The following is an 11,043-nucleotide window of genomic DNA, read 5'->3' on the forward strand; positions in this document are numbered from 1 at the left end:
GAATTCTGCAGCGTCACTCTGAAAACTAGCGCTGCCAGGTTGGGTACAAGAGAAAAGATTTAAAGTAATCGTCCTTGAATGACTGGCTCTCCATCTGTTAAAAGAAGTAATCTTGCAGAGTGACATTCCCTTTGCTGCCGAATCTTTGGAAACATCTGTAATCGGAGCCACCGCAGGGAGAACTACATATAGCACGCTTCAGGTCCCTGAAGACTGCATTCCGACAGGTTGTTCCAGCACAAAAAATTGCAACATGATGTTTCCAATTACAGTTCGAGGGGTGCTTTTTAAAATTCGGCCAATGAAATTATATACAATAGCTCAAACAAGCGTAGTGAAAGTGGCATGTCTGACTTGATTCTGCGTTACCTGTGGCCATTCGTTGTTTTTTTTTAACCATAAATCCCCGATTTCCTTGTATGGAAGCTACCCACAGGAACGACGGCACAAGACCATGACAGGAAAGAAATGTGCACAGATGTACTGTAAGTGCGGATGAGCTGGAATTGGCCCGGAGGGTGTGACTGTGTGGTGGATTGCTAATGGTTTCACAGGGAGGGAAATCATAGCAACAGCCAGGGAGTTCCACAAAAATGATTTCACTTAGCCTGCATTACACCATCACAGCCTAAGGGTGATAACTGGCAAGAAAGGAGTGTTCGTAATCAGGACCTGCACAAATAATGATTGCGCTTCCAGACCACAAGAAGTAAGTCACGGGCAGCTGGGAGTATGAAGGGCAGTGCAGGTTTTGACCACCTTCTGTGTGGAGTCTGCATGTTGCTGGGATCGAGTGACTTTTCTCTGTGCCAGTGAGTTTCCTCCCATTTTCTAAAGACCTACTGGGAGGGAAACAAAATCTCTAAATGTGGGTGAGCGTCCGGGGATGAACGGACATCTCGCCCAGGCTGTGCTCCTGCCTGGTGCCCTGCGTTTCCAGGATAGGCTCTGGAATGCAGACCCTCCCCGTGAATAAGACGTTTTCCGATAATGGATGGATGGATCGGGTGGGGGGGGGGGTGGGGGGAATCTCTTCCTTCCCAGTATTCACCACAATACACAACCTTCTCTGTAAAGAAAGGGGGCTCACAATTTCTTCCACGCAAGAAGGATTTCAGCTTACTTACAAATAACCAGTACATCCTGACAGGCAGAACCAAGTATTTTAGAAGTCAGTGCCATCGTTTTGCACGATGAATGTTAAGTGCCTTTGTGGGATTGATAAATTAAAGATGATTAAAAAAAATCAAGCTAACATTAAACTGTGAGATTAAAAGCTACACTTCAGGAAAAGCGTTCACAATCTATACGCATCCGATGAAGAGAACAGAATGAGTCACTTACCTCCGATGCTGAGCAAGGGGATGTAGGTTTGCCTGCAGAAAGAAAAAGAAAAAAAAAAGACATTAAAATAATTACATCCAGAGGAGGAAGGGGAAACAGCACAGGAGCTAAGCTAAACCTCATTTACTTCCAGGTTGTCGAGGAAGTTGGGTACCTCACAGCCATGTGAGGCAAGCCATGAATTTCTGAAGTATAAACATTACAAAATGAAATTGATACAATTGTCAGACTTCTAGTATTTAAAGATTTTAAAAATAGCTTTCCAACACTGAAACAGTCATCTTTTCAGGACATAAGAAAAGCCTGAATGCCCCGTTTTCATTTCTAACCCATCTAGTGCACTTTAATCCTTTTAAGGCTCCTTTCAGTGTCCACATTTTCTTCATCCCCATCTTTAAATGCACCTGAGGCTTGAACTTTTTTTCTACATTCGGACTCAGAAAAACAGAAGACGTAAAGTACTTTCTTCACATAATGTTCCCACATTGAGCCTGCCTTTAATGTCTGTGGTTGCTACGGTAACCAACTCCATTGACACCCGAGAGGGAAAGGTCAACATTGAGCAATCCCACACAAAGTTGCTGTTGTTGTTTTTGGCAGCCACATGTTAACAGCACGTTTTAAATTTCCGATTTATGAAGTTGCTCTGTGCATCCAACGGCTTTAAAATACGGTTGGCATTGTTGAGTTTCAGAAACTTTCGGAAAAGGTTTTTTTTTAAATCCAATGAGTCACATTTGTGAATAATTGTACATTCCCAACAACCCCCCCGCCCCCCCTCCCCCAAACATAAAAACAAGTGCACCTTGGTACATATTGTATATGAACACAGACATTGTGTTCTATCCTTTGTGCTACTGCATATGATGTTAATATCGGGCTCATCATCACTGGGAAGTTTTTTTCCCTCCAGGGATCACTGATAAACATCTGTTGAGAGGAGACGAGCACTTTCTACAAACCTACAAATGGCTGAAAGGTATACCACCAGTACCCTTTAATTAAGCCATTTAAAAAAAATGCAGCAGCAACATAATTAACAACAGACGCTGGTTTATTTAAATGTGCCGCAAACCTCTCGACTCTTCTCCGTTTCCAAGTACGTTTGCTCGTACGTTTCTGAAAACAAAACAGAACTCCGCTGGCCACTAAGCAGTGTTCAGTGGATCATTTACAATAACTGTAGAGCACAGCCTGCTGCCACTTTTCCCCCTGTTTTAACAGTATTGCCTTCCTGAGGTTTGCTAATGAGGTTAAGTCAAGTAATAAAAGAACAGGACCTTTTTTTGGCTCCAGCACAGACTCCAATGTGACCTGATCCAAGACGTCAGAATCCAACCCAGTGGACAGGATCCACAGGGAAACACATACCAGAGGACACAAGTGGAAACTAGGTGGAAGTACTTTTGCAATGGAAGACAGGAAGCACTAGTTTAGGAAAAGGGTTGTGGGAGTCTGGAACTAGCTACCCAGCCATGCTGTCAAAGCCAATACACTGCCATCTTTCACAACTTGGCTAGAGGAAATCCACAGAACAATTAGCTACTAACTACTGGTAGTTAGTATAGTATTACTACAGCATAGTTTATGTTCAGTGGTGACAGATAATGCTAAAGTTACATTTTTTAAATATTTGAAATGAGTTGACAGTACCTACCCCTTAGGTTTCAAAAGAACTTGATAACAGAGCGGAGCACCCAGACAGGTTCTAATGCTCCTGATCTTATAATTTTCTACTTTCACCAGCAGGGCAAGAACCGCAACAAGGCACTGCAGATGGGAACCGAGCTCTCAAAACAGTGCCTTTCTGTCATTACATTCCTGCCAAATTCCCCATATTTAGCAAACCTCTCAATCACGTTACAGCTTTCATGTAGTGCACATTCTTTGGGAAGTAAAAAAAAAAAGTGAGGTCAAACCTGCAGAGATAGAACCCAAAATCCTATCACCTCACAGACCGGCAGCCTTAAACTTTAAACTCTCAAAATGTAAGAAACTCGAAGGATTTCTAAGGACTGATGAGAGTACTGCCACGGGAAAGACCGTCTTTGAGTCGATAGGAAGTCCTCCGTTTGCAGCCAGACTAATTTGGCTGAAGAGCCTGCTCACAGTGATTATTTCTATTGCATACAAACACACTCACACAGTGCGTGTTATACACCATGCCATCCAGCTGTTCTGTGAAAACAAGCACAGGAGTCTAGAAAGGCGATGATTTGACATCAGATGCAGGCCAATAGGGTTTAAAGCCTACAGTCCTAGCAGCTTGGTAACAAAACTGATTATGTTTCTCTGTAAAAAGAGCTTCTTTACATAATAGACATATGAAGTAAAGTATAAAGTATTTTAAGATTATATACTTTATTCTTTGCATAATAGATTTGCCATGCCACAGTTTGTCAATTTGATCATCTATTTCCGCACCGAATCATATTCTTCGAAATATGAAGCAAAAAGAAAATTACAAATCAGATGTTTTCAAGTTTCAAATTTAAACCCAGTCATGTGCACCACTCCTGAAAATTCCAAGTCCACAGGCAAATGTGTTATTACACAGACTCTAGACATTGGTTTTAGCTGCTTCTGAACTTAAAGGTGTCTCCTGATATGTTGTTAATAAATTCACAATTCACTCACTTCTTTTCTTTGTGAATGTCTGAGGTCTTACATATAAATCATCCCACACAACACAGGCAGGTATTCGTCTTAGAAATAGGGTTATATATCGGATACACAGGGCTAGGATTATAGCTGTAGGGCCCCTGACTCAAGGCCACCTAATTCCAGCATGTAACAGCCTGGGATCAAACTGGTGATGCATGGATTTTAGGATTTTGCCTCCACTCCAGACAAGCACAGAAAGACAAATTCAAGTTCTTCTTAGACTTTCAGAGCCAAATTCAAGCAAACAACGAGAACTGGAGCAGACAACCAGCTGCTAATTATACAAACCAAATGATGAGAAAAGTATCCTTGAGCATTTCTTGCAAACTAAATAATCATCTTCCTTTGTGCAAATTATCCCAGGGTCTCGGAATCTTGACTTCATTCATTTCAGTTGCTTAGATATTGACTCCATGTCTGTGATCACTGGACTATCCTTCTGCATTGCCTGTTGCTGTTGGCTTTAACATGCAATGCATGTTTCTCCGTCTGTTGAAGAACCGCAGTCCTCTTTGGAAGCCTCTTTCATTTCCAGAAATACACATCACAAGGTTAACTCCAGCCAGGACAGAACAAAGACACAGAGAAACTCTACGGTGACACTAAAATCAGGGCCGCATTTTCTGGCAAATCGAGGGTATTGCCAAGCTACTCCAAGCGCTGGAATGTTGTTATTTATAGTTCTTCTTAGAATTGTAAGTCTTTTGTGGTGCAAGCAGACGAAAGGGGCTACCTCAGCCCCTCTTTTAATGTTAGTGTCTAATTGCTCTAAAATATAGTCAATGCCAAACTGGAGGCTAATGGAGGTGGTAAATAGCTTCAGGGATGTCTTAACGGCATTTGGCATATGGAGAGCAAGCTGGGGTATGTGAAAAGACAAATTCCTAATGCAAGAAATTGTATGTGGCTAATAAAGTGAGTGTAATCTTAATTTACCGGAAATTATAGTGATTGAATTATTTTATACAGTGACATTAACTTACCGACTATTTCAAGCTGATAGAACGTTCACTGACAAAATATTTTGATATGCAATCCAAAGATCCAGATTACACCACAAAAGAAGAAAAGGTCTTTCTGGTCAGCCCTGATCCTCCTGCTCTGCCCTTGGGAATGCTATCGCCTGGGAATGCTGCACACAGCTCTTACTCACATAGGTTTGCAAATATTTCATTTACTCCATAACTCACGACATAACCTAATGCATATAAAACACCCGAGGACCTGATCAGAAGTAACACTCTTAATAATAAAGGGAATGTTCCAAGTGATCAGCTGTAAAAGACATTTGAAAACTCATAAGTGTCTAAATGAGAAAATAATTAGGTTATGTGACTACAGAGGTTGGCACACCAACCAGAAGACACCTGGCCCTCCAGGAATTCTGTCTGAGACGTGCGTTTTAGAGAACACACTAGAAACGGCAGAGCTGTTTTGAAAACGCAATGATGAACAACGTCATCGTTTAACCCGTGCTCCAAGACCTGGAGAACCGCTAGTGTATGATCTACACATAAAAGGCATGTCAAAACTGGACCAGGTAATTATTAGCCACTGAATCGGACTTCTGTTACATCCAAGGTTACTAAAAAGTAAATGGCATTAAATTACAGGATCATGAAAACATATAAAAATAGGATCCTAGAGGACCTTCAACATAGATTTGTTTTTAAAAAAACAGGTAGGCTTTGCTTAACTAACTTGCTAGAGGAATTTGAACAAGCAACAACAGTATCTTCACGTACACATGGAATGCATGATTTTCATTACACTTTTTTTTCCTCGATTTTGACACTCCAGAGGTCACTAGTGGAAACTGTGTAGGCGTGCATTTAAAAACAAGAATAGGAGGCATCGCTTTACACAAAGGGTTGTGGGAGTATGGAACTGACTGCTCAGCCACGACTCTGAAGTCAACATTGTACTTTCTTTCAAGAAATGGCTGGATGAGATAATTGGTGCAATTAGCTACTAATTACCAGATGGGCTAGCTGGGCTTGATTGGCCTCCAATGGTTCGTAGCCTTAATTATGTTTAAAAAATAGAGTAAACCAACTGCTTAATCACTATCGGAATTTAAGAAACTCTGTCTCAACATGACATTGATTACCATTGAAACATGTGGAGCTTCATGTAAGTGGCTCAGCCATTCGTCAGTAAGGAAACTGCAATAAACCGTATGAACCACACTGCACTGTAGTTGCATATAGCGTCTTGGCACCATCTTCTTTAATATCATCACTTGAATGTGTAAAAGGCAGGTACTGATCACCCTCAGAGGAGAGGAGAAGAGGACTAAAGGAGAGCAAGCATCGTTGGAAACAGTTAAACCCTCGCATCAGTGCTAGGATAAAACTAACTAATGGTGCATTTCCTACAGCTTTGCATAGAACAGAGACCCAACGCCTCAACTCGTACAAAAACAAAGCTATCAGGATTCAACTGGACTCTCAGCCACCACTGGCCAGACATGAAAGTGTTAATTATGAAAGTGATGAGATACCAGTCAGCCTCCTAAGCAGCATTAAAACATGAACTGTCTACTGCACCACTAAGTATCTTTTTTTTTACATTAATTGAATCAGCAATACATCATTCCACATTAAATTAAAAGGTGCTTGAAGTGGACTGGCACTGCGCCCAAGAATAGCCGCAACAACAACAGGGCCAGTAAGCAACACTGTCCAGCCCTGTGTCCTCAGAAAGCACTGACAAGGACCAGCTCTTAGAAAGCTGACTGTCATTTATTTTGCTGAGCACTGAAGGGGAAGGCAGATGCACATGAAGTTCACAGCACAATTACAGTGCACGAGAAACACATTAAGACAAGCAGTCCAAGCATGCGTGCAACTTCTTAACTCCATCTTTAAATACTGTCCGGTATTCATGAACTTTGCAGACTACTGTGGCTTGTGAAAAACACCATCACTGCTGATACAAGTGCTGTACGCAATGACACTTCCTTGAAGTCCATCAGTGGCTCGGTGATGCAGTAGGCTGTTAGATGCAGGTAAGGCAGACCTAACACATGATTCGCAGCACGTTTTCATACCGGTTTACATCGGTAGTACTTGGATTCTAAATCCGTGTTGCACTAAAAGCACAAAGAAAAAGAATTCAAAAACAGCTGTGTCTGGCTAGACAGAAACCTGTATGCACCATCAGCTGACAAGCGCATACTGTATACGGCATGGCTGCTCTCTCTCATAGCGCGATGGTAAAACAAAAAACTGGACTGCCCGTTTTCCGAAATATTTCTCTTTACCATTTTCCTTACACAACACTGTCTCGGAATGTGGCTGGGGGAGAAACTACCACATTCTGTGGTTTTTCTTCTACTGCACATGACATCAGCCAAACCTGCTCAACAGCAATTATAACATAATAAGGCGTGACAGCTTTAAACATCACAAGGTATGACATCTGCTCAAATCAATATTCTACTTTCAAAACCTAAAACTACACCCGAGGCTAATTTTCAAGACACTGGGGCGTAGGGATGCGAAACCTCTGTAAATAATAGGTTTGTTTTTCCTTTCTTCAAATAACGTGACGTTTTAAGGGGAGGGATACTGCTGTCAGCTTTTTTACTGTCAGGTTTTTTTACATACCGGCAGACAATACATGACTGATGAATAGGGCCGTTTTGAAGCAAGTAAGCCTCACGCCTTCAAGAAATACGATTGGCATAATAAGGAAAATGAACAATGAGACCAAAACAAAACTAATGAAATACTTAAGCATTTATGGTTAAATCCCCGTCAACAGACTTAAATGGTTTTCCCAGTATGTTGGAACGGGACATGTTTTTACTGTAATGAAATTTTAATTGAACTGAGATACGGGACCTCAACACGAAAGACAACGCCTGGGACGCGTGTGGTTTTATTCATTAAAAAGCTCCTAATGCTCATGGGTGTCAAATATTTAATTTGACGAAAGGGACAATAATCTTTTATATATATATACACACTCTCGCACCCCTTGTCTTTATAAAGCTACACTATACAAACGCGAACAATGGAATTTTATACTTCCTTCATGACAGCAAACTCAACTCCAAGAATACACCTAACACCGGTAAAAACACCGTAACAGCGACTTTACACTCTCACCCTCGAAGAACAATGATGATTGGACCCTTTGTCTCAACGTGCGAGGTGACCCCAGCTGGATCGATCACGTGGTCCCATTGTTTACGACCAGAGCGCCACCGACACCTTTGCCACCCACCACCACAACCGGCCCGTTCGGGACCAGCTGGTCGGAGTCCATCTTCGAGAATCACACGAAAACTTTTCATTTTGTAATGTCTCATCTCTAAATGCTCCGGTGGCTCTAGGGGCGTGTAAATTGGATAAAGCGTCTTTCTATTTTTAGGCGCTGAAATGACATGCATGATAAAAAAGGGGGGGGGGGGGTTTCTATGGTTTTGCTTTTTTTTCCCCCTCAACCGGAACCGCTCTTGGCCCAACTCCAGCTTTGCTCGTGTTGCGTAACTGTGTAAGTTAATTATTTCGGTTGATTCTCGGCTTCTACAGAAACGGGGTCCAACACGTGAGAACTCGCTGCGCCTAGCAATTTCAGCGCGGTTGTTATAATTAAAACAACCCGTTTCGGCGCACTGGAACAATGGCTGGACCTATGAGGCGATGCGGTATCCCCGAAATACATTCATTTTCAAAATTTCGAGAGCCTTTCAATTCAACTCGGGGCCGATCTAAGGAATGGTGTGGGTGTTATAGGCACCGAAGTGCATTGCAATTATCTAATCATTGCACGATCCGATTTCATGTACAGAAACGTGGCGGTATGCACAATATTCCTCTCAATCCAAACCACAGAAGATGATTAAATGCATCTCACGGGCACCGACCTAAACAGTAACAGCCAAGGTGTAACTATGACGAGGTATGTCTTCAACCCAGCTATCTTGCTCACGGTTTTGAACAACATCAATAACACGAAGGACGACGCTTAGGAAGAGAGGTTTACCTGAGCCTCCCTGCCTGTGGTGCAGCCTCACGGCTCCGTCTTTGCAGATTCGGACATCAGCAGCGCCTTCAATCCTCCAGGCTCGCCCCTCGCCCCTCGCCCCGGCGCTGCTCCCCCGAAACCCCTGAGCCAGGGTCCGGCAGCACTGGTAACAAACGGCCCACGCCTGCTCCTCATTGATCGGCTGGCTGTAGAGCTTCAGAATCTCCTCCAGAGACAGCTCGTCGGCACCATCGCCGCCTTCCATGTTTACATCCCCAGAAGTCTGCTCATCACTGCCCGGCTGCCGAAGCGCACCCGCGGTCAGCCCTTCCTTGTCAGCGCCTCGCCTCTCGGCCATCCTCTCATTATATCCACAGGGAGAGGTTCCGCCGACACTGCGCAGCGAGGGATGCGATATACGGAAGAGCTCAGACCCTTAAGTCATCGAGAGCCGTGCTAAATCTCTGCCCTCCCACAGTAATTCCATTGAATGGCTCGTTTCTCCCCCCTTCCAGCGGTTTCTTATGGGTTTCTGTCATATGACGAAAGTTAGTCGCATGGTCCCAAAACCAGACGGGTTCCCAGCCTAGCGCTCCGAGCTCCAGGCGTCATCAATCACGACGCGGACAGGTTGTGCTGAGACGACGTCGTGCGGGAGACGGCTGTTATGTTAGGGGACGCGTGTTTTGTAAGTCAGCGATGTCTTTAAAGTATGTGAAATGTCGCCTTATGTGAAGATGCAAGCGCTCGGTATACAATTCATAGGGGGAAAAAAAAATATTTATAAGCGCGGGGAGATAACGGAGCGGGTTTTCGTTTTGGACTCCCGAGTCTCCCTTTTTCCACCCCGTCCATCGTCGGGAAGCCGCTCGCTCTCGGAAGGGGTCCAGTCGGCCGGCACCCTGTGCAGAAAACAAGCGACAGCAATCTCGACAGGACGACGCAAGTCACGGGCACACGGGCAGTTGTAGAGACACCAGTTAACTTAGCCATCGTGTGTCTGAGAGGAAACCGGAGCACCAAGCGAAAACCAAGTGATCTAGGCGAGAGCATTCAAACTCCACATCAAAGGTGCCCCAGTCTTAACTTGAGCTATGTTCACACAGCGCCGGATTTGCCAGGCTGTTTTTGCAAAAATAGTGGTTCTCAAATCAGTTCTTGAAGTACTCCTGTGTCTTCTGAATAGTCATTCTAGCTCAGTTCTTAAAGGGCTAGGCTAGGTGATCTCTAGCTGTTTAAGTTTTTTTTTTAAGGAATTGAATGGAGTTAGGAATAAGTATAGACCCCGAATCAATCTCTAAGTTTCACACCAGCCCCTATCCAGGTAACAAAGGTAATTGGACTACTGCACAGCGTATACCTGTTTTTCTGGTGGAGTTTTTGATAGTCTTTCCCAATTAAGAGTTGCTTGACAGAACAGTAGCAGCAGCTTGGCAGTAATTACTTAACGAGCCGGTTGAGGGGTGAATAGATTGAACAGAACAGATGATCCTGAAGCTTCTTCACAGTGACAGACCTACAGAAAAGCAGTTCAGAAACCCAGGTAGAAATAGTGCAGTAAGAAGCTGAAATGGTGTCGGTAATCAAGTTCAAGTGAGATATCAGTTTATCATCGTGGGTAAGAGGTCATTTGAAACAAACAGTGGAAGACACAGCGTACTCTAGTCCTGGGGGGTGTTTATAATAAGACTTCTCACCCATGATCAAATGAAACAATAGCAGCTCTTTCTTATACTAGTGATTACCCTACACCTAATCACACTGGCCTTGTGCAGTGTGCAGTGGGAACATCCAGAGCACAAGAAGGAGCTGTGACAAGAGCCCATGTTTGTGAGACGCAGAGTAGACCAGGGATGGCCAGCTCTGGTCCTGGAGACGCACTCCCCAGTAGGTTTTATGGATTGCTCCTAGTTTTTTAAGAAACCTTAAAACAATTGTGACTGGAGCAGGAAATCCGTTCATTTCAGCAGTTCAGAGATCACATAAAATGACATTACCAATACCCTTTTACCCTCAGGGATTGCAGTTACTCATTTCTGATTTACCTGAATCAAATTT

The 11,043-nt window shown here is 43.5% G+C and overlaps 1 protein-coding gene across 6 annotated transcripts in view; it reads right to left on the reverse strand.

The window, feature by feature from the left end:
* Positions 1-9,543, reverse strand: part of spire1a (spire-type actin nucleation factor 1a) — a 74,729-nt gene extending 65,186 nt beyond the window's left edge. For 2 of the 6 annotated variants that reach the window (XM_015358000.2, XM_015357996.2), the window contains exons 1-2: positions 9,004-9,542; positions 1,345-1,376 (exon numbers count right to left, since the gene is read on the reverse strand). In XM_015358000.2, the coding sequence (XP_015213486.2) occupies positions 1,345-1,376; positions 9,004-9,343 (372 nt within the window). In that variant the 5' untranslated portion in view covers positions 9,344-9,542. Of the gene's footprint in view, positions 1-1,344; positions 1,377-9,003 lie in introns of all 6 variants that reach the window. The other 4 variants (XM_015357994.2, XM_015357997.2, XM_015357998.2 and 1 more) reach the window with 4 other exon arrangements.
* Positions 9,544-11,043: the final 1,500 nt, after the last annotated feature.

The sequence above is a fragment of the Lepisosteus oculatus genome, chromosome 10 (assembly GCF_040954835.1).
Source record: "Lepisosteus oculatus isolate fLepOcu1 chromosome 10, fLepOcu1.hap2, whole genome shotgun sequence".
Lineage (NCBI taxonomy): Eukaryota > Metazoa > Chordata > Actinopteri > Semionotiformes > Lepisosteidae > Lepisosteus > Lepisosteus oculatus.